The 24889-nt window shown below is 42.8% G+C and overlaps 1 protein-coding gene across 9 annotated transcripts in view; it reads right to left on the bottom strand.

The window, feature by feature from the left end:
- The window catches only part of IKZF1 (IKAROS family zinc finger 1), a 105338-nt gene that overhangs the window by 26153 nt on the left and 54296 nt on the right, over positions 1-24889 (bottom strand). For 3 of the 9 annotated variants that reach the window (XM_084857696.1, XM_084857692.1, XM_084857691.1), the window contains exons 4-5: positions 19177-19236; positions 10934-11188 (exon numbers count right to left, since the gene is read on the bottom strand). The exons of 3 other annotated variants lie outside the window; for them this stretch is intronic. In XM_084857696.1, coding sequence (XP_084713822.1) covers positions 10934-11188; positions 19177-19236 — 315 coding nt within the window. The remainder of the gene's footprint in view (positions 1-10933; positions 11189-19176; positions 19237-24889) is intronic. 3 more of the 9 variants (XM_084857694.1, XM_084857693.1, XM_084857695.1) reach the window with 1 other exon arrangement.

Consider the following 24889-nt stretch of genomic DNA (forward strand, 5'->3'; position numbering starts at 1 on the left):
CCAGCCAGGCTACACTGTGCCATGGTAAGTGGTACGAAGCCATTTACACAGTGCTTCCTTGCTTAGTATGCTGTTTCAAATGGAAGCAACTCATCGAAGTTCAGCAGTATTCAGTGGAATCCTCCTTGAGTTGCACAGTGGCCAGTCCAGAACAGATCTGGGGCCCATCTACACGCAGACACTTTCCAACGTGGTTCAGTTAAAAACTGCATTTTCATAAAATCAAATTTGGTCCTCCCATGGCACACGCAGCCAATTAAAGTGATGTATACCAAAAAAAGAAAAGGAAAGAAAAAGAAAAAGGAAAAAAGAACCGTTTTTGTGTCGCAGACGAGAAATGGCATTAATTCGGGCATATGTGGTAGCTGTCTCCTGGCATCAACAAGCTTCCTATTAAAAAACTTGGCTCTGTGCTGAGTAAGTGCAGTGCAAGTCAATGGAAATTACTTCTGAGTACACATGTGCAGCAGGCTGCTTTCGGGGCAGAAGAGCAGGTTTCAAAAGAACAAAAGTCATTCCACAACAATGTGCTGGTGTTAAGGCTCAATCGGGGGAAAACAAAGCATGATCATGTGCAGGTCTGATCCTATGGATATGATGCAACTTTCCCTTCCTCCTATCAGCGCTACACCCCCTAGCCTGCATCGAAGGCAGAATCGCTAGTTGAGGTCACACAGACTCCCAAATCACATTGAAGCTGGCGTGATGGGAAAATCCATCACAAAAGGACTTTGCAACAATGCGGGTTTTCTGGCATGAAACCGTGCGGTTGCTGCGGGGAGGGGAGAACATCATATGCCGTGATCATCTGTGAGGCACAGTAGAACCAGAGTAAATCTCCAGTGTAGATGGGGCCCTGGGTTAACCACTTTTATTAAAAGTAGGATACCTGCAACATATGGGAACACTGGTAAAAGGCACTACAATGCTTACTGTATTGTGCTATGGCTTGGATCAACTGCAGAGGGTTTAAGTACTTTTAAAAGGCTGAAACATGAGCACCAGTCAGGCACTTGTGGAGAGAATATTATGCGGCAAGGAGGGGGAAAATAGATCAGTTCAGTTATCTTTACAGTCTTTTTTTTTTTAATGGAAAATATCAGTTACTTGTTTTGCATATCTACAGGTGTCTCTCTTGAACATGATTGTGCCTTTCAACTAGGGTCAGTCCTTCATCACAACTGGCACTTACAATGCCAGAATTTTATTCATTTATAAAATATTTATTTAACAGAACATCTGTCTATGAGATATGTAGGATTTAGACAAATTAGTGGCCTGATGTTGCAAGCCTCATACCTTCATCAGACACATACTGAAATCTTACTAATAGGGCATCCCATTTCCACATTTAATTCTTACAGTGCTGCTGAAAGGCCTGGGCGGTGGGAGCTGCAACTGCTTTCTCATTACACCCCTTCCTTTAGAAAAAGCGGGGCTTATTCCTAATCTCGTTTCCCAGTTCCTTAACACAAAACACATTTATGGGGTTTACTGACATGAACTTTATTCAATAAAGGAGCTGTGAAAGGGTCATATTATTGAATGGGCTGGCATCAGGGGTCAACATTATGGAGCACTTTTGCAGGGGACGCACTGCCAACCCTGCCCTCACAGCCCTGCCACACCTCCTTCTCACTGTTGCTGCCTGCTCCCCTCGCCTCTCCAAGCATGCAAGCAGTGACCACAGTGAGGGAATGGAGCTGCATCCACCACTTGCTGTGCGTTCTCCCTCTGGGGGTGGGGTGCCAATTGTAGGGGGCAAGCAAATGGGTAGTGATGACAGTGGCAAGGAGGAGGACTGACCACTCGAAGAGGGGTGGGGGCACTTAGGGTATCCTGCCAAGGGCCTCCTCAGACTAGGGTGGCCATTATGAATTGGCAAAAAAGAAGAAATGCATCACCAAAAAAGGGATCAAAATTGGACAGTGATTTGGATAACACTTGCATATGCCAATGTATAAATATAGATGCAAATTTAGAAATAATTATTGTAATTGAAACAGAAATACAGTACATCTCACCGTACTGCAGGTGACTGTGACCAGGTGACCTTTGTACCTGCCTGTTCAGTCTGCTGCCCAGGTGCTAACTGTTGATGGGCAACAGTTCTTTGGGTTCATTATCTTTACCGGACATGGACTTGACAGCCCTTCAAATAGAAGACTGTAAAAGAGGACACCTAGCCACCCTACCTAAAACCTAGAGCCAACACTGACATTGTCTGTTTAATGCTGAGGGATTTAAAAACCCAGCAGTACAGAAATATGATTCTGAGGTAGGAGGGGAGAGAAAGACAGCTGGTGAAGTCCAGAACATTCAGAATCATTGAGCCAGATGGAGCTCAAGCAGGAAAGTGGAAAGATTCCTCAAGGTCAGTCAGCTGGTCCAGGTTTCAACCTGCAGGTGCTGCATATATTTTTAAGGCTGAGGTCCTAAGCACATGAAGAAGCACTCAGTGAGGATCTGGCAGTCTGGAAGAATGCCTGGAGCCACTGGGTCTAGTCCTCTCCTTTTTACCAGACTGCAGTGTCACAGATTGTAATCGCGAAACAAGCTTCCCTGAGAGACAGCTCAACTTCTAATACCAATCTTCCTGAGCAATAGGACAGGGAAGTGTTAGGTAAATTCTAATGTGCCACTATCAATTCATGTGAGCTAACAGCCAGACCAACAGGCCTGCTCAGTGGCCTACCTTAGCTACAAAATTCTCTGTAACCCACAGATTCTGTGGCAGAGGCTCAGTGGTTCCTCGACAGGCAAAATGATGTGGAGCAGTTCCTTGAGACCAGAAAATCTGGAAAATGCTGCCCCAGGCATATGGAAATGACTTCACAACAGGTGAAAAAATCCAAATGGTACCCCCATAAAAAAATTAAATAGTATGATAATAACTGACAATAGTATGCAAAAACTCCCACATGAGGTGGCCCCATCATTCTGCTTCATGACAGGGGTAGCCTTGAAAATTCTGCTTTAAAATTTTCAAAAATTTTGAAAATTTTGAAAATTCTGCTTCAAAACTCATTTCGCTTCAAAATCTCCCACCTGAGGTAGCATTCTGCTTCATGACAGGGGTGGCCTTGCTTCACAAGGCAACAAGCCCAAACTGGTGAACCCATCCTGATATTTAAGATGGCCTTCCGGTTCCCCTACCTTTCCATTCAGAGTTCCACAGAGGCCTCCCTCATTATCGGCACTCAAGGGTGTTCTCTCCCACACATGACTACATAATGCCTGCATGACTGGCATGGCAGATGTGCCTATTAGCATGCATGGGCATGGTTGGTCGGCACAATTTCACTCCCCCCATATGTGTTCATGAATGTTTAAGGGGGTGTCATGTGAATCCCCCTTATAGCAAGTAAGACTGATAGTAAAATTACTGACACTGATCACAACATCAATGTTTTGCTTGATATGGTCTCCCCTAATGGAAAGCAATTGGCTCAAAACATGCTGGGAATTGCTTCTTTTAAAATGCCTTTTTTTATTGTTTTGAAATTAAGAAAAGAATATGTGATATCCAAAGGCATTTAACAGAACATCAACCATCTCAGACTATTCAAACCAAAATGTCAGCATCAGCATAGATACAACAGGGTGCACTCAGACACTGAAAGAAATTAGGCAGATCCTTCATACTGCAAAGTGGAATTACTCATTCAAAAGATCATACAATACAATAACTTAGATCACACCTACTTTAACCTTTCTCTTCCCTAACATCAATTCTTTCCAAAAACAAATATCCTTCTTCCTGAGTAGAATATATACTATCTCACTCCCAGGGAAAAATATAATTAAAGGGGAAAACCTACAGATAATTAATCTTGCAATGAAGAGCCAATCCCATTTAACAACCTATGATTTCTTAAAGTTTCAGGTGAAACTTATAGTATCTAGATGAAAAAAAATCAGTCATCAAATTTGATTTCTTCCATACGGTATGTTGTTAAGAACATAAGAAGAGCCATGCTACATCAGACCAAGGGTCCATCTAGTCCAGCATTCTGTTCACGCAGTGGCCAGCCAGCTGTTGACAGGAGACCCACAAGCAGAACATGAGTGCAACAGCACCCTCCTGCCCATGTTCCCCAGCAACTGGTGTACATAGCCATGCTGTCTCTGACACTGGAGGTGGCATATAGCCATCAGGACTAGTAGCTATTGATAGCCTTCTCCTCCAGGAATTTGTCTAGCCCCTTTAAAAACTATCCAAATTGGTGGCCATCTACATGTCATGGTAGTGAATTTCATCGTTTAACTATGCGCTGTGTGAAGAAGTACTTCCTTTTATCTGTCCTGAATCTCCCACCAATCCGCTTCATGGGATGACCCTGGGTTCTATTATGAGAGAGAGAGAGAAATGTCTCCCTGTCCACATTCTTCACACCATGCATAATTTTGTATGCCTCTATCATGTCTCCCCTTACTTGTGTTTTTTCCAAGCTAAACAATCCCAGCTCTCTTAACCATCCCTCAGAAGGGAGTTCCTCCAGCCCCTTGATCATTTTAGTTGCCCTTTTCTGAACTTTTTCCAGCTCTCCAGTATCTTTTTTTAGGTGAAGTGACCAGAACAGTACACAGTATTCTAAGTGTTGTCACACCATATATTTGTATAAGGGCAGTATGATATTGGCAGTTTTATTCTCAATTCCTTTCCTAATTAAGCTTAGCATGGAGTATGCCTTTTTTTTTTTTTTTTTACAACAGCTGCACACTGGGTTGACATTTTCATCCACCACAACCCCAAGATCTCTTCCTTGGTTGGTCTCCGCTAGCTCAGATTCCTTCAGGTTATATTTGAAGTTCATATTTTTTGCCCCAATGTGCATCACCTACTTTCAATCACAGTTAAATCATTTAAGAATATCACCAGGATAATCAGATCAGATTTTAGCATGAATATTGAATCATGCCTGGCTTCTTCTGCCTACAGCTCTAATAAAGAAGCTATCCCCTCACCATTCCTTCAGGGACACCACAAAATATTGAATTATTTGTTCAATCGTTAAGTTGTGTCCGACTCTTCGTGACCCCATGGACCATAGCACACCAGGCCTTCCTGTCCTCCGCTCTCTCCCGGAGTGTGCTGAAGTCCATATTCATTGCATCGGTGATGCTATCTAGCCATCTCATCCTCTGCCGTCCCCTTCTCCTTTTGCCTTCAATCTTTCCCAGCATCAGGGTCTTTTCCAGTGAGTTTTCTCTTCGCATTTGGTGGCCAAAATATTTGAGCTTCAGCTTCAGTATCTGTCCTTCCAATGAGCACTCAGGGTTGATTTCCTTTAGGATTGAATGATATGACCTCCTTGCAGTCCAGGGGACTAGTAAGAGTCTTCTCCAGCACCACAGGTCGAAAGCATCAATTCTTCGGCGCTCAGCCTTCCTTAAAGTCCAGCTCTCACAGCCATACGTTACTACTGGGAAAACCACAGCTTTGATGATACGAACCTTTGTCAGCAAGGTGATGTCTCTGCTTCTTACTCTGCTGTCTAGGTTGGCCATAGCTTTCCTCCCAAGGAGCAAGCGTTTTTTAATTTCATGGCTACGGTCACCGTCTGTGGTGATCTTGGAGCCCAAGAAAATAAAATCTGTCACTGTTTCCATTTCTTCCCTTTCTATATGCCAGGAAGTGATGGGGCCAGATGCCATGATCTTAGTTTTTTTTAATGTTGAGTTTCAAACCAGCTTTTGCACTCCCCACTTTCACCCTCAACAAGAGGCTCTTTAGATCCTCTTCGCTTTCCGCCATTAGGGTGGTATCGTCTGCGTATCTGAGGTTGTTGATAATTCTCCCCGCAATCTTAATTCCGACCTGTGATTCATCCAACCCGGCATTTCTCATGATGTACTCTGCATATAAGTTAAATAAGCAGGGTGACAATATGTAGCCTTGTCGTACTCCTTTCCCAATTTTGAACCACTCGGTTGTTCCATGTCTGGTTCTTACTGTTGCTTCTTGACCCTCGTACAGGTTTCTCAGGAGACAGGTAAGGTGGCCTGGTACACCCATCTCTTTAAGAATTTGCCACCTTGCACAATTAACTTGTTTAATAGTTGCTCCTACTTAGCTAACTTATCACTCAATTTCTTTCATTGTTCTACTAGATCCTTTTGCATTTTGTTAATACATCTAGAGTAGCCAATTTGTTATTGAATTTTCTAATTCTACCTTTAGTTTGTGATCTGATATCTCAATCTCTTTATGATATAGAAAATCTGCCAATTTCAGATCAAAGTATTTCCTTGATGCTCAATGCTCAGTCAATAAACTCTTCCCTTCATCCCTATTTTCTATATTTTTATTTTGGATAGTTCTCTCTTGTCTGACCACTTAAGTGCCATCTCATGCCTCATTACGTTGTCTGCACAGGAGTGCAAATGCACTCCAACAGAAAAAGAGAAGAATCCCCCCACTTGTCAGAATGATGGGCATTTCAAAAATACACAAAATGATTTCATATGTAAGAAATGTGACAAAACCCAGCCAAAGATGAAATCAATGGCCCACTGAAACCAACAATACTTCAATATGCCTATAAACTCAATCTATTTTCTTTTTGCCAAATAACACAGACAAATCACTCCATGCATGATCCACTCATACTGCAGTTGCAGTGCCCATGGTGCAAGTGGATCATACCCTTTTTGTTAAATTTCTTTTAAATGATATGGTTGAATCCGGATCTATCTATTTATCTATCTATATTTATATCAGAGGCTCTGCCACCTTTTACACAGCTTATACATTAACAATATATAATACATAATTTAATTTTAAGGTAAACTCTCCCAAGGCAGCATACAACAAAAATTAAAACCATAAGACGTAGTAAAAGAATAAGTCAAGAACAATGATAAAATTAAAATGAACAGTTAAAAATATGATATACATAAAAGCCTCAGTAGAGTCCTAACTCAATTATAGGCCAAAGTGAGTCTTCAGGCCCCACTTGGAAGTCTGTAATGATGCAGCCTGGCAGACATCAACTGGAACAGAACTCTACCAATAGGGGCCATTACTAAGAAAGCCCTGTTCCTTGTGCCTAGCAGCCTAATTGCTCTTACAGGCAGGCACTCAAAGAGGGCCTCTGATGTTGATCTCAGAGTATAGGCAGGATGGTATGGACAAAGTCCTTCAAGTAACCTGGACCCAAACTAATTAGGGCTTTAAAGGTAAATGCCAGCATTTTTTAAAGTTTGCATATTGTTGTTCTGCTAGTACAATCATCCAGAACTCCCCTGCCCCATACAACAAGATTAATGCAATACATATTATACACATCGATCAGTAAGGCATCCCTTCTCTGAATCACTTAAATAGGGTATGTGTATTTTCACACACACTTATATATACCTTACATGTTTCCAATGCAGAATCCAAAATACCAGCACTTTAACTTGGGCCTGGAGATGCAGTGGCAACCAGTGCAATTCATACAATTTAGGTGCCACATGATCCAACTGCTTAACACCAATCAGTACTCAAGTGACTGCATTTGTACCAGTTGAAGTTTCTAAAATGTGCTTAAAGGCAGCCCCACATAGAGCACATTTCAGTAATCCAGCCTGGATGCCACCAGAGCATGGATAACTGAAGGAAGGTCCATCGTCTTCAGATAGGGTTGCAATTGATGTACCAGCCTAAACTGCTGAAAAGCACTACTGGCCCCCACACCACTACCTGAGCTTCCCTGATTAGCAGTGAGTCCAGGTGGACCTCCACACACTGTTCTTGGTCCCTCAGGGGGAGTGCAAGCCGATCTAGGAGCAGCTTCAAGCCTCCATCCAGAAGAGTCACTTTCCCTGTCCACAGTACCTACATCTTGTCTAGATTAAGTTTCAGTTTGTTCATCCTCACCCAACCCATAACTGCCTCCAGGCACCAGTTCAAGAGTTCCTCAGCCTCCCTGGGATGAGTAAATGGAAATGAATGGTAGTGCTGAGTGCCACCTACATACTGATGACCTTCCCCAGCAGTTTTACATAAATATTATAAAGCAGAGGGGACAAGATAGAACCTTGCGGCACCCCATAAAGTTTATGGAGGTTATTGGTTCACCCTGTACCTCCAAAGCCCAGCCTAGAAAGTTTATTCAGGATTCCATGTTGATGGTTTCAAAAGCCACCAAAAGGTCCAGGAGAACAAACAGGATTGCACTGCCCCCTTCATTTCCTGGTGTATATTATCTACAAGGGAGATCAAGGCTGTTTCTGTCCCAAAACCATGTCTGAAACTGGACTAGAATGGATCTAAATCATCAGCATAATCCAGCACTGCCTGGAATTGAGAAGATACCACACTGTCACCAATTTTGTTCAGTAACTGGAAAACATTTCAATCCATTTCATGAAAAGGACATCACCTTCCTCCATTTAATGCATCTCTCAGAAACCACAGTAAGTGGACAGAGGTTCCTGTCCACTGCATGAAAAGGTGATGACATCACACCACTTAATGCAGTAAATGAATCGGATGTTTATCTAAAGTGAATAATCCAATTTTTCCATTTTATGAAATGGAAAACCGGCACTGCCAATGCTGCGTAACAAACGACAACCAGAGCAGTGATTCAAACATTTTCTTATTTTTTTGTTATAACAAACAAACATTTTTACTGTCCTGGTTGTGAAATTTTCTTACATACTTATATGAAAATATAACAAACTATCCAGACTATAAACATTTTCTTATGTACTTTTAAAGCAACTGGAAACATTTTCTTATTTATTTATTAGTTATAACAAACGGTTCAAAGCAAAGTCCTTCTCTGAGTGTACACTTTTTAGCAGATGTGTGCTATGCATTGACAATGGAGAGAGCTTTTCCTGCAGTGGCCCCTGACCGTGGAATGCTCCTCCCAAACAGGCTCGACTGGCACCGACACTACAATCTTTTTGGTGCCATGTCAAGACACCTATTTGCCCAGGTATTTTAGAAGAAATTTGGCTCCATTTTTATGCTTTAGAGCACAATCCTTTGAAGGAGTGCTCTGATTTCAGAGCGCTCCAAATAGCCTATGCTCTGCAGGCAGACACCAAGCAGAGCAGAAGGAGCGACGGTGGAGATTTTTGCCTCTCTGTCCTCCTTGTTGTCGTTTTTCCTCCAGACAGGCTACTGCATATCCTAGCCTCCCCTCTCCCTTCCCCTCCCTGTCCACCAGAATGCCCCCCTTTTCACACACCCCAAAGTCACCTTTGCGACCCTGGGAAGCAGCCATCACGGTTCTTTCCACAGTGTCTGCGAGGAGGTGGGGGGAGGGATCAGAACTCGAAGTCCCGCTTCCAAAGTCGTAGGAGTGTGTACGGCCCCAGGAGGTGGAATCTGAAAATCCCTATAATCCTTGGGATGCTCTCCCAGTGACCATAGAATTGCTGTCTTAGGGTGTAATCCTATGCATGTTTAGACAGATAAAAGCCCTACAACTCCCAGCATTCCCCAGCTCACTGGGAGTTGTAGGACTTTTTTCTGTCTAAACATGCATAGGATTGCGCCTTTAGTCTGTTTTTATTCTTCCTTTTTGGTTGCTGTATTCTATTATGGTTATTTGTTGTTTTTACTATATTATATTTATATGGTGTGTGAATAGTTTTATTCACACTTTGTACTATGCCTTGGAATTCTTTCGATGAAGGGTGGTTAAGAAAGAGGAGAGAAATCAAACTAAACATTTACATTTTTAACCTCTGATTGATCAGTTGTCAGAACAATCCTATATTCTCTTACCTGGGAGTACACCTTATTGAGCCCAATGGGACTTACTTTTGAGTAGACATGTATAAGATTGCACAGTGTATGCATTAACCAAAACATTCAATTCTACTGTAAAATATGTCATATATAATTTGTATTGCCCATATTATAGATCTCACAAAAAATGTGCTAATCTGGGGAATAATAAAAATTGATAATCACTTTTTTTTAAGGAAGTTTTGAAATATTTATAGCAAATTTTGCCAGAATAAAACAGATATAATTGCAGTTAATTTTAGGATGCTTTTGGAGTTGACCTGGTTGAAAAGTAGGATAAAAATGGAAGATATGAAAACAGAAGTTTTTATACCATCATTAGGATCATTTTCAAGAGTTGCTAGTAGAACAAATAAAAATGTACATAATTTACCTATAGGTAAAAGGTAGGACTTCACATGTGAACTATGGCCTCCTTTAAACTTCCAGATATAACTGTATGCTACAATGTGTACATAGTATGAAAATGTTTGGGATGGCATATTTCCATCTGGATGACAATGTAGATGGAAAGGCATATCTCCATACATACTGGGTTGGACCCAAAGTTATGCTGGATCAACTGCATTGGTAGAAGTGGATTTCTCAACCCTACTCCTTTCCACAACAGTTCCTCCAATCCCCCGAAAATGCTACACAGAGAGTCAGGAGACCCTACTGATGGGGGTGAGCTATGGTGTGTGTGTGTGGGGGGGGGAGCCCCAAAAACTGGGTAGAGGGACCTCCCACGAACAGAGCCCTTCTCTCAAGGAAGGTCCTCATGAGGAAGGCAGATCCTGGATCCAAGCCACTGTCTGGTGTGAACAGAGACCACAATGAATCCCATTTGTCCAAATGTGCATTGTAATATAGATAAACATCCCCATCCTATCAGTGTGTGTGTGTGTGTATGTGTGTGCGCGCGTGCGTGCATGTACACACAGCTCCCAATCCAACAAGCAAATCTACTTGTGGAACTGTCTCCATACATCTCTTTCCCATATGTGAAGAGGGCATTTATGACTTCATGGAATCAAATCGCTTTGTGTGAGAGGAAGACACCATAACTAGTTAAGAAGTTCTACACATCGGGCAAGAGATGACATGCTCACAAGCCTCACATAAATAAATATCTTCCTATTGCTGTGGCAACCTTTTCAGAGTCTATAGGAAAAAAAAAACTCCGCTAGGCCTTACCAGTGTGGCTTCTCTTGTGAACCATAAGCACATTGGGACCGATGCAAATTATCCCACAGATATCACACTTTAGCTTTCCGTTAGGGAGTCGAATGCCTCCAACTCCTGACAGGGCTTTGCTGCCATTGTGTGAGCCATTCATTTTCTCTCCAGAGGCATCAAGCATTCGTAAATCCTCCGCACATTCTTCCCCATTCATTTCACAGGCACGCCCATTCTCTTCATCACTCTGTTTCTCTATTTTAATATTACTGGCTGAAAGAAACAATAGAGGGATGCCACTCAGTGTTTTTCTTTTAGACAATCAAAAACATTGTGGCAAAGAAACAATGAACACAAAGGAAAGCATTTCTCAGCAGAACGTATAATACACTTAAGTGACAAATTCCTGACGTACTTACATTGCTAAGTGTCCAATGGGATTATTTCAAGTGCATGTGCAATATTAGGCAATGGTTATTACATGGATACCTCTATGTTTCATAAGTCCCATATTAGTCACAAAACAGTAGGGTTGTCAAGCACTTAGCAGGCCACAATGACTCCTTAATGCACAACCAGTATTGCTTCCTCGTAATGCGATTGGATAAACAATGCACACCATGACCAATCACAGCCCATTGACCATGTATTGTGGCCTGCCAAGCGCTAAGCAAACCTTGCCTTTTTTCTGGAATCCTAGCAAAACCAGAGCTGGTTGGGCAACCTTTTTTTCTGTCAAGGGCCATATTCCCTCATGGGCAGGGCCAAATTAAGATCTTTGTAGGCTCTAGGCACCTTCATCATTGCAGGCCCCCAAGATAGATCTATAGATAAATATTTACATTGTATAGGTCCCATCTATCTATACACAGGGACAATGAGTGTTTTACCTTGGGCTGGTGGGGCATAACCCTGGGAAGATGCTAGCCTCCAAAATATCCACACGGAACCCCAAAACAGAGACCCCAGATACTCCCCCCATATCCATATCTTTTCATTTGAACATACCGGGACTTTTCTGTGCTTCTGCTGACCTGTGCTGTTGTCACCAATTGCTCTTACATAGCACAGCTAATCAGAAAAGTTGCCCAGAGAGGTCCTATCCCTTGTCTTTAGGGGGTGGTTGGGGGGGTGGGATTGCCTGGTGTTTTTCCTTTTTTTCCTTTTGATTTTCAAAAGGTTTGGAATACTGACCCATTAGCATCAGACATATGGCTACACCCACTGGTAACAAAATTTGGCAAAGCTAAAGTCTGAAAGCCTTGCCTTGCCATTAGCCAATGAGAATACTTTTGCAAAAGAACACACACCATCCAACTACAAGGAGACTACAGAATGCAAACAACTGAGAACCTGTGTGTATGTGTTTTTTTTTAATAAAGGTGGCATGGATAATACTAACTTGGGTTTGAGCGCCAGTGACAAATTCCGCATACCGTCCTTCTATAACGGATAAACTTATCATTGAGATGGGCAGACAGTAAGCAGCCTATTAATTGAGTAAGCACACTCAATTAAAGGTTTCGTTATAAGACACTGATCAATCAGATATTGAACATACATTCACGGTTAAATTTCTATTGTCCTCATGTAGGTATGCAGACAGGAAAATTGTGGCAGAAATTACTATATCACAAATAATGGAGAAGTTGGTAACAAGTTTTCCAAAGGTCATTATTACTTTTAGAATGTATCTCGCCATTTTGGGAACAAGCTGTAAGGGGAGTGCTCTTTTTCAAAGTTGAAATGTATAAAGAACTGTCTTAGATCAACCATGGGACAAAAACGACTTATCTTCCTTCACATGCACTAACCTCAATTGAGAATGAGCTTTTGCAAAAAATGAAATTTGAAGATGCAATCTGTGATTTTGCTAACAAAAAGAGCCATAATGTTTAATTTACATTGACTTAAGACATATTATAGCTGTATGAGTAAGCTGCTAAATCAAACAATAATTTGCTTGAATTGAACTGAAGCCTTTTGTAGGCCCCAAACTTTTTCACAGGCCCTTGGGGTTAACGGGGCCCTAGGCACTGTACCTATTATACCTAATGGATAATCCAGCCCTGCCCATGGGGAATCTGTTGGGAGCTGCATGTCAGTGGTGGGCAGGTAGAAGTCAGAGGTGGGCAGGGCCAGAGCCAAAAATGGGTGGCTTTTCTCTTTCACCCTCTTCCTTATCACCCAGTAGGCTGCAAGGCAAGGGGCAGCTCACTCTCCACCAGAGGTCTAGGCTGATCTCATGCAGTGGACTTCTGAGATTAGGCTGAGGACCACTTGAAATCCCTGCCTTAGAGGCCACCATACCTGGCTAATGTGGTGCCTTTCCCTAGGTGGGTCACAAGTTGTACAGGTCTAGCATAATGGAACTGATTTGTACTTTAACTCTTCTTTCTTCTAGAGAAAGAAGGAAACCAGAAAAAAAAAAAAGTTCTTTTTCTGTTTTTGTCCTCCTACCCCTTTCTCTTTTCATTGCACAAATGAAGACATTTGAATTACTTGCACAGAAAAGGTGCTACAAGTCAAAGGACATAAATGGAAATGTTTCCCCTTGCAAATCTGCATACACTAGAGGTAGAGCATTTTGTCATGTACAATATAATAACTTCTCTGATAGGTGATTGTTATCTTTATGCACATGCACTGCAGATCTGAAAACTCAGAGAATGAACTAGATGAATGGCTTACAATAACTTCACCAGGCAGGGCCAATCTACATGGTCAGGAAAAGCATGCGGTTCAGCTCTTTCTGCAATGTATCACTCAAGACTGGAGGCCAGGGATATTGCATGTTGGAATGCTCTCCCATATAGAGCAGCTTTCTTAATAGGGAAAACTGGGACATTGGGGAGAAAAGTAGGCTGGAGCCTTTCTTCCTGACCTACTAGTTTTCTATGTTCAGAGAGCTTTATTTTTGAATAGTGGAGAACATGCAAACTTGCTATCCCACACTGGCACAGCTAAAGCTGTATCACATTACTCAGCTGTTCATGTAGCTTGGCTCTTATCCTTCCATAGTATTGTTCTAATAGCATTTTTCCACAGTAGGGAAAATGCTACTGTGTTACCATTGTTACCTTTAACACAATGTTAAAGGGGAAGTATTTGCAGAAGCTCTGCAGACCATTACAATTTATATTTCATATTATGAGTGCAGAGCAAAAACTAGAACCCAGCTTTTGGGAGATTCAGGTTGCTTTCTTTGTATTACTGGCAAGTTTCTTACCCACATGATTGCAAAGTTTAAGTGAGAAAATGTATATGCAGTGATGAAATAAGAATGACTTTACTGTGATCGTAGGACGACTCTTCTTTGTTCTTTACAATAGTGAGTTAAAGTACTTGCTTTCTGTCACTTTCCTGTTTGGGGACCCAAAACATCCCCCTCCACCAAATTCTACTATTTTATATCATTTCAACAAGGCCAGAAAGACTTCAAAAGTGTAAACTAAAATCTGAAATTTCAGTTGTCATTTAAATGTGAAATTTAGAAGGGTAATTTTTTTTAAACTGACTTTGGCATGGCTCCAGACTTAGTCATGCTTAGAGGGGACCATTTAAAATCAATAGGGCAAGTAAGTCATGTCTAACGGGTCCCATTGATTTCAAGGGGTCTAGTCTAGGCATGACTACATTTGGATCCAATCCACTGTATTTTGATTGCATTCCTCCAGTTTGTTGCTTTCTTTAATTCTAAACAGAAAACGACTTTGGGGATGTGATCTTATGCACACTTATGAACAATGAACAATGTGGGACCTACTTCTGAGTAAATATGCATGGGATTGCTCTTTACTTGTCCTAAAATAAAGCCAGTTGTAACAAATTAACAATCTGACTTCAGAACAAGTTCTATTATTTAAAATTTAAAATAACTGATTACAGCAATCAGCTACAAACACCAGGTTAATCTGGACTAGTTCTTATCACACTGCTCAGTGCTGGCATGGGAAAGAACCCTTTCCACAAGCACACCATCAAAGCACACACACACAAATATACACACATAACACAACCTCCCAGGATTAAAGATGGCCAGAGCAGTGTGGGAAGCCACTACTACAATGCAAGAACTTGTCTGCAGTTATGGATTAGCTATGGGTGGATTATTCCTTGAGCCAGTAGGACTAGAGGGGATCTGATGAACATTATCATACACCTTAAATTCCATCATCCTGATCTGGCAATTCCTACCAGGCAAAGGGGCTCTCTGTGAATGCACAGGGTTGCCCCCTCCACTGAAGATAATCAGGAAGCAACTCGATGGAGTACAGTGAGGATCTGAATCAGGAGTGGGCAACATTTGACCCACGGGATGCATGCAGCTCTCAGTGCCCACAGTGTGGCCTCCGCTGCCCTCCTAAATTGGGGGGGGGGGAGGCATCTGTAGCATTACGGAGACCTAAAAAGATCAGATGAGCAAAATCTAACCTTTTTGATGCTACAGATGCAATTTTCCCCATATATATGTATGTGTGTGTATATATCATATATTGATTATGTCCTTTGCAGCCAAAGATGGAGAAGCTCTATACAGTCAGTCAAAACAAGACCTGGAGCTGACTGTGGCTCAGATCATGAGCTTCGTGTTGCAAAATTTCGGCTTAAATTGAAGAACGTACGGAAAACCACTAAACCATTCAGGTATGACCTCAATCATATTCCTTATGAATATACAGTGGAGGTGAGGAATAGATTTCAGGGATTAGACCTGATAGACAGAGTGCCTGAGGAACTATGGACGGAGGTCCGTAACATTGTTCAGGAGGCAGAAACTCAATCCATCCCAAAGAAAAAGAAATGCAAGAAAGCCAAGTGGCTGTCTGATGAGGCTTTACAAGTAGCTGAGGAAAGAAGGGAAGCGAAAAGCAAGGGAGAAAGGGGAAGATCTATCCAACTGAATGCAGAGTTCCAGAGAATAGCAAGGAGAGACAAGAAGGCCTTCTTAAATGAACAATGCAAAGAAATCGAGGAAAACAACAGAATGGGAAAGACTAGAGATCTCTTCAAGAAAATCGGAGATCTCAAGGGAACGTTTTGTGCAAAGACAGGCATGATAAAGGACAAAGAAGGCAGGGACCTAACAGATGCAGATGAGATTAAGAAGAGGTGGAAAGAATACACAGAAGAACTATACAGGAAAGATCTTAATGTCCCTGATAGCCATGATAGTGCGGTCACTGAACTTGAGCCGGACATCCTCGAGAGTGAAGTCAAGTGGGCCTTAGGAAGCATTACTAACAACAAAGCTAGTGGAGATGACAGTATTCCAGCTGAGCTATTTAAAATCCTAAAAGATGATGCTGTTAAAGTGCTGCATTCAATATGCCAACAAATTTGGAACACTCAACAATGGCCGCAAGACTGGAAAAGGTCAGTTTACATTCCAATTCCAAAGAAGGGCAACGCCAAAGAGTGTTCAAACTACCGCACAATTGTGCTCATTTCACATGCCAGCAAGGTGATGCTCAAAATCCTACAAGCTAGGCTTCAGCAGTATGCGAACCGAGAACTACCGGAAGTACAAGCTGGGTTTCGAAGAGGCAGAGGAACTAGAGATCAAATCTCCAACATTCGCTGCATCATGGAAAAAGCAAGAGAATTCCAGAAAAACGTCTATTTCTGCTTCATTGACTACGCTAAAGCCTTTGATTGTGTGGATCACAACAAACTGTGGCAAATTCTTAAAGTGATGGGAGTACCAGACCACCTTACCTGTCTCCTGAGAAACCTGTACGAGGGTCAAGAAGCAACAGTAAGAACCAGACATGGAACAACCGAGTGGTTCAAAATTGGGAAAGGAGTACGACAAGGCTACATATTGTCACCCTGCTTATTTAACTTATATGCAGAGTACATCATGAGAAATGCCGGGTTGGATGAATCACAGGTCGGAATTAAGATTGCGGGGAGAATTATCAACAACCTCCGATATGCAGAAGATACCACCCTAATGGCAGAAAGCGAAGAGGATCTAAAGAGCCTCTTGTTGAGGGTGAAAGAGGAGAGTGCAAAAGCTGGTTTGAAACTCAACATTAAAAAAACTAAGATCATGGCATCTGGCCCTATCACTTCCTGGCATATAGAAGGGGAAGAAATGGAAGCAGTGACAGATTTTACTTTCTTGGGCTCCAAGATCACCGCAGACGGTGACTGTAGCCATGAAATTAAAAGACGCTTGCTCCTTGGGAGGAAAGCTATGGCAAACCTAGACAGCATAGTAAGAAGCAGAGACATCACCTTGCCGACAAAGGTCCGTCTAATCAAAGCTATGGTTTTCCCAGTAGTAATGTATGGCTGTGAGAGTTGGACTATAAGGAAGGCTGAGCGCCGAAGAATTGATGCTTTCGAGCTGTGGTGCTGGAGAAGACACTTACGAGTCCCCTGGACTGCAAGGAGGTCAAATCAGTCAATCCTAAAGGAAATCAACCCTGAGTGCTCATTGGAAGGACAGATACTGAAGCTGAAGCTCAAATATTTTGGCCACCTAATGCGAAGAGAAAACTCTCTGGAAAAGACCCTGATGCTGGGAAAGACTGAAGGCAAAAGGAGAAGGGGACGGCAGAGGATGAGATGGCTAGATAGCATCACCGATGCAATGAATATGAACTTGAGCACACTCTGGGAGAGAGCGGAGGACAGGAAGGCCTGGCGTGCTATGGTCCATGGGGTCACGAAGAGTCGGACACGACTGAATGACTTAACGACAGATATATATGTGTGTGTGTGTGTGTGTGTGTGAATGATGCATTTTGGGCTTATCTAGCAGGGTGCGGCTGGTTTTGGGGTGTGTGTGTGTGTGTGTGTGTGTGTGTGAGAAAATGGTCCCCATAGCTCCTGAGTTGCCCACCCCTGCTCTGAATCAATCCGGGTGAATACATGGGGGCAGAAGAAGCTGTCCTACCCTGAGTCGGGCCACTGGCCCATCAGGATTACTTAACTAGCAATGGCTCTCCAAGGCCTAGGCCAGCCTTCCCCACCTGGTGCCCTCCAGAGGCTTTGGCACTCAGCTCCCATCAGCCCTAGCCAGCATGGCCAGTGATCAGGAATGCTGGGAGTTGTAGGCCAAGGCATCTGGAGGGCACCAAGTTGGGAAGACTGCTCTATCACTGCAGGCTTTTAAAAGACCTTGAAAACATACTATTTTACCGTGGCTGTCTCTCGATATGACTGCTATTGCTGCTGCTACTGCTGTTATCTCTGTTGCTGGTTTTATTGTTGGCTTTTATTGTTGTTTTTATTTTTTAAAATGTTTTTATCGCTTTTAATATTTTAACTTTTTAAATGTATTTTACTGCTGTAAGCCAACTTGGGAGGGCTTCTGCCCTGAATGGTGGCCAAGAAATGTTTTAAATAAATAAATAAATAAATAAATAGGCAGAGGTCTTTCCCCATTCCTACTCACAATCCTTCAAGATTGAACCTGGGACCTTATATATGCATGTGCTCTACCACTGACCAATGGCCCTAGATACTTTGTACTTACTGTTTGTTTAGTTACATTTCTATCCTGCCTTTCTTCCGTAGAATGCAAGGTGGCATATAACAGCCTCCAAGCTAGGCACTTGTCATCAGACCCAGACCTGGTTAGCTTCAGCGCAGGTCATGCTATTTTTTTAAAAAATGAATATATTCTTAAATACACACAGGAAGCTGTGAGCCATGTGTGTTATAACTTAAATTGAAATTATTCTTCATTTTTTTTTTCAAAAACCAAAATAAAGTAATGATGGTGACAACAAAAAGTGATGGATTAATTAATTAAAAAGCAATGGATTGATCTAAGAAAATCTATATCTGGGTCATAATCCAGCTACTTCTATATGCCACTGGGAGAAAATGAAGCCCACACTTCATTCTCAGATTCACATCAATGGGAAGAAAAAGTGCTTTATTTTAGTTGCATTGTGCACATGGTTCTACAAGTCAATGTAGCTAAGTGTCTAGTTATTGGCTGATTTTAGTAGATGATATCCTTTCATGTGACTCTTTTTAACCAGTTCTGAACCAGGGCTTCCAGCCCCCCATTGCATAACATTATCAGGCAAATAAAGTCTTCTCTCTAAACAGATATACTCGTGTCTAACACTAAAAATATTCGCAAGCTGCAAAAAGAACAATAGGAAGTGAAATAAACACAGCAGTTCAAGTACAGCAAAACACAGACAAATGGAAGCACAAGACTGACAGAAATAACATGTGCAAGATGTGGAAAAGCTCAGCAATATACTGGCAAGACATGCACGGTATATACTTACGAGAAAAGGATTTGGGGATGATGGCGTGAAAATCCCTAAAGCCGTCAGCCCCATATGCAGCTGCAATACAGAAGGCAAACAGGATGCTAGGTTGTAAGGTAGCCAGCAGCACAAGTCAAAGAACCATAAAAAACATTGCTTCCATGAAAGGGACAGGCACCACTACCAACAGAGATAAGATATAGAAAGAAATGACAGTACAGAAGCAAGCCCATGGGGTTTTAGAAGCCCTTGGTATCTAATACTGCGATTGTACCATGGATGCCATTTCAGGATGGGGGATAGTCTCATCATGGTTTAAAGACCTGTGCTGTGAAATATTCAATTGCAAAACAGAAAGAACAACCCCCCTTGAACAGCATTGTTTTCCGATATGTCACCATGATTATAGCAATGGTATCAACACAGGTAAGTCACCCAACTTTTGAAGGAAAGGGATTTGGCATGCATGCCTAGTGCACGTGCCCAGCTAAATGTTTATAAATGTCACTCGATACATGGAACCAGTGAGTTGGCCAGGAATGAATACAAGGGTAACACTTAGAAGGTATAACTACACTATAAATGTACATCCATTTTATACCAGTTTAAGTGTCATGATTTCCCTCTCCCCCTCAAAGAAACCTGGGAGTTATAGTTTGGTGAGGGTACTAAGAATTCTCTCTTTGAGAGCCTGAGCCCCCTCACTGAACTACGGTTCTCAAGATACCGGGGTGGCGGTGACTATTACACCAGCTTAAGTCTGCTGTGTAGATTTGCCATTGGATCCCCAGCTTGGGGGCTCTGCATTTGCAGCAAACCTATTATGAGGAATGACAACAAATTCTGGTTAATCTTCCCAGGGAACAGTGAATTGTTCTTACTGGTTACAGATCCAACCAACCAGCTTTGTGTGTTAATTCCTTCCCTGCCTTTGGAGTTGGACTTCCAAGTAAATATTAATGATTTCTGCAAAGTGGCCTCCCACAGATAAGCTATCTCCTGCTAAACAACCAGGGAAATGAGCTCCACCCATCTCCAGAGGTTCGTGGTTTGTCTGTGCGTACTTTCAAACCTGAATTGAAAACACCCAAGACAAACCGCAGGCAGAAATGCCGTGACCTTTTATTTTAGTTTGGCTGTCTCTATTTGGGCTAGAACTATAACTGTGATCCAAATCCTCCAGCAGCTTACTCTCTAGAGTAAGAATTTTAAATTGTGTGCAAAAATAAAAATGCAAACAACCAGATATGGTCACAGCCCAACAAGAGGATCTCCTGTACAAGCCTCATTTAAATGAATGGGAGATGTACAAGAGGCTCCTGTGGTGTTCCCAGTCAGTTCAATGGCACCCGGGGAGGAGACCTTCCTGGTGAATTGTGCCAATGGGCTCAGGCTGCAGTTCTAAAGCTGTTAATTCCATATATAAACTCTCCCTGTTTTAGTCCAGTGTATCTGTCATGCCGTCCCCCAAAGACAAAGACTCTAAGCTATGGTCGTTCGGTGAGGGTGCTAAGAATTCTCTGTTAGTGATCCGTCATCCCTGCACCCTATTTCTGGAGTTGTCTAGATAAGGAGAATAAACTTTTGTCTGTAGTGTAGATATGATCTTATCATTGGGACAGTCACATTAAAATGAAACGTACAAAACAAAGGGATTCACAACTAGATGCACAGATGAAGAACAGAGAGCCAGCGTGGTGTAGTGGCTAGAGGGCTGGACTGGGAGCTGAGAGATCCGGGTTCTAGTCCCCACTCAGCCATGGAAGCTCACTGGGTGACTTTGGGCCAGTCACAGACTGTCAGCCCAGCCTACCTCACAGGGTTGTTGTTGTGAGGATAAAATGGAGCAGAGGAGGAGAATGTAAGCCGCCTTGGGTTCCTTGCAAGAGGAAAAAAGGCGGGATATAAATGCAATAAAATAAATAAATAAATAAATAAATAAATAAATAAATAAATGTGGATTTTTAAAAATTGCAATTTTAGCAAGAAGCTTAAACCACTGCTAAGACATTCGTGAAAATAGAGTCAAATTCTGCAACATATTGACTGTAATCATCCTGACCTTATTCTATCAGCATCCCTGCCTACATGAATAGATGCTTCCATAATTTTCAATGGGGCCAGACGATCATCATGTGCAAGCCCCCACCCTGCTTCTCCCATGGTCCCATCACCCATGCTTTGCTTGAGGAAGGTGCACAGTAGATAAAAGCTGTGCTATAGTAAAGACCCCTCTGGGGTGAATCCTTACCGGAGTTGAATGTTTTGGTATCTATTTTTACAATATTGTAAGAATGTTGCCTGATATTTCCCATGGATAATTAACATCTGACCCATCTGCATTTTGTTCAGCTGTGTATTGTATTATTTTCCTTGCTTGTCCAGTTATAATGAATACTTTTTCCATTCGTACAGCCTGTGGATATGGACAGGATCCTTGGAGAGGTGAAGGTGACCACATGTGGGCTTGTCCCTTGCCTTTCCTGGCTTATAAAAGCATCCGGGGTTGGGGTGGGGACTGGCTGAGTGGATAAGGGGTACTGGTGAAAGGCTCCTTAGAACAGGGTGTAACTCCATCATGCTTAAAAGAGGCGATGATGAGACCTTTGGTTTAAAAAACCTTCCTGAACCCCACTGTATTGGATTATTTCTGGTCAGTCTCCAATATTCCATTCTTGGGCAAAGTGCTGGAGTGTGTGGTGGCTTTTCAGCTCCAGGGATTTCTGGATGAGATGGATTATCTAGATCAATTTCAATCTGGCTTCAGGCCTGGTTATAGGACAGACTGCTTTAGGGCGCAGTCTCAATCCTGTTGAGATAGATGGCCGCCTCTGACTTCCTCTGAAGTTGGAGGTGACTGCATATCCAATGCAGGGTGGCTGAAGCATGGAGGAGAGGCTTCCCTCCGTGCTCTGGCTGCCCTGGAGTTTGTCTTAGATGCCCCATTTTAGGTGTCTAAGCGCGACTCCAGGGAAGGGGCAGGAACGGGGCTGGGGACCGCATAGGAAGCTGTCTGGAACAGCTTCTGCAATCCCTTCCCCTCCCCCGGGAACACCCCGTTTTTGCCCTGACCATGCTCCATGTTACGAGCACAGATAGGCATGGAGGGGCAGCCACCGTGGTTCTCTCCACCCCAGCTATGAGAGGGAGGGGGTGGGGAGCACGGTTTCCTGGCTGCGAGCTCATAGCACTGTCTATAAGCTCGGAGCTGGGATACAGAAAACCCCTATCTCTGTCAGACGCTGCTAGGGGACACAGGATTGTTCTCTTAGTCACCTTGGTGGATAATCTATGCTAAGAACTGGACAGGGGGAGTGTGTCTCTGTTGGTTCTGCTGGACATCTTGGTGGCTTTTGATACCATCAGCCATGGTATCCTTCTGGACCACCTGTCTGGGATGGGACTTGGAGGCACCATTTTATCAGGTTTCCTTTTTGGCCTCCATTCTATTTAACCTACACATAAAACTGCTGGGAGAGGTTGTCTGGAGTTTGGGGGTTACACCCAACTCTCTCCTTTCCATCCAAGGAAGCTGTTCAGGTCCTAAATCAGTGTCTGATGTCAGCAGTGGAGAGAATGAGGGCAAATACATTTAATCTAGACAAGACGGAGGTGCTCCTGGTCTGTCAAAAGGCAGGTCAGGGAATAAGGATTCAACCTATATTGGGTGGGGTAACGTTCCCATTGAAGATTCAGGTTCACAGTTGGAGCCTGCCTGGCTTTTCAGTTCCTTGGGAGAAGCCCTTTATTTTATTTTATTTATTTATTTATTTATTTCATTTCTATACCGCCCAATAGCCGAAGCTCTCTGGGCGGTTCACAAAAACCTTCTCTCTGTCCTGCCACCATCAGAGGCACATTTGGCAGGCACATGAGAGAGGGCCTTCTTGGTGGACATTCCCAGATTCTGGAGCTCCCTGACAAGGGAGACATGGCTAGCTTCATCTCTGTTGGCTTTCTGCTGGTAGGAAAAGTCATTCTTATCCAGAAAGGCTTTTTTGCTTTTAAGCTGACTTGTTTGCTAAAGTAGGTTTTGCTAAAGTAGGTTATCTGGTAAGTACTGTTTATTTCTTTTTGCTGATGTATTTTAATAGATTTGTTTTTCTGTTTTAATTATAATTCTGTATTTTACCTATTTTTATTTATTCATTCATTCATTCATTCGATTTGTATACCGCCCAACTGGTAAATGCCAGTGGGGCAGCTTACAGTATTACTGTTAGCCATCTTAAGCTCTATTTTTAGTGGAAAGGCAGAATATAAATGAATGAATTAAATAAACAAAATGTTACAGAAGGCATGTAGACAACTGTTGGCCGCTGATAAAACTTGTGTTTTAGATCCTGTTTAACTCCACTATAAATTAATGCTGAAAATCTAGATTCTAGAAGGGCGGGCTGGGTAGTGAAGCTATGTGAGCCAGAAGAGCTGCTCTGAAGTAAAAGGTGAAGAACTTTTGAGTTCCCTAGGGAACTGGGATAGTATAGCTGAGGCAGCATATCACAGCTTCCCCCTGTCTGGTCTAACAGGAAACCTCCATCTACTGTTCCTCTCTAGCTCCATCCACCAACATAGTGGTTCTGGGCATTTGATGCCTGGTCTCCGTTTCCCGCAGTTGGTTCCCCCCCCCCCCAGTCTTTTCTTCCTCATCTGCTTGTGCACAAGACTGTAACTGATCTCAGGGTGCGTTGTTTGCGCCATGGAGTTCTGTGCTGGGAGAAAGAAACGGATGCTCTCCCTCCTCTGACCAGAATGTTCTTCTGCTGTTCTTTGCAGATGACCACTTTGCCTCCACAAATGGCAGCGAAGTTATTACTCATGAGTAAGCACCCTTAGCTTCTCATGAGAAGTAGCAGGCTGGGTGCTTTCCCATGTGCCCGCTGGCTGGGAGGGCCCTAGAGAAGTGCATTCTTCTGTCTGAGAAGGCCCTTATTTCAAGGAACAGGCTAGAATCCTTCCAGCCAGTGGGTCTAATCATGGCCAAGGACCTCAGGCACCAACATTTCTTGGGCCAGTCCTGCAGGCCCACTGGAAATGCCCCACAATGAGAAGGCTGGTCTTTGGGATCTACTGGAGATCATCTTCATGGGCCTTCATTTGTCCATTCCTTTAACTTCTGCTGGCTGAAGTATTGTGCATGGGAGAAAGAATGAAGTGAAAATGAAAACACCCAGGTGGGTAACTCTACTGGGTGACTTAGAGAGACAGGTCCTGAGAATCTCTTTTGTCCTCTGACAGGGTTGGGGAATACAAGGCAAAGCTTCAGTTCCCTTCTTCTATATTTGTGGTGGAACTATTTTAATGGGCTTCTTGTACTCTGGTTCTTTGAGTAAAATCTTTTTGCACAAGACCCGTTGACATGAATGGAGATGCAGTCTTTTTCATCTCCCATTTATGTCAAGGGACATCCATGGAACTTCTTTCTGGTTGTGCTCTTCCGCTATGCAGCAATGCATTCACACATGCTCAGAGCAACCTGTCTCCACAGTCCAAGAGGTGAAACTCAACAGCAGCTTCTTTCAGAGTTTCTGACTTGGTTGCTGCTCATAATGTAACTGGGTTTCCACATCCTCCTTATGTTGTTGTAAAAGTGGCTGAAGAGGAAGAAGCTGCAAATAATGAAATATAGGAATGCAGGAAAAAGAGGAAGCAGCAGGCAGCTGAGAGCCCAACTGAAATTCTAAGAGTTATGGAGAAGTGACAGAAAGGGAAGCCCAGGCCAGGAATTGCA

The sequence above is a fragment of the Heloderma suspectum genome, chromosome 5 (assembly GCF_057233095.1).
Source record: "Heloderma suspectum isolate Gila_16-S chromosome 5, 16-S_ref, whole genome shotgun sequence".
Lineage (NCBI taxonomy): Eukaryota > Metazoa > Chordata > Lepidosauria > Squamata > Helodermatidae > Heloderma > Heloderma suspectum.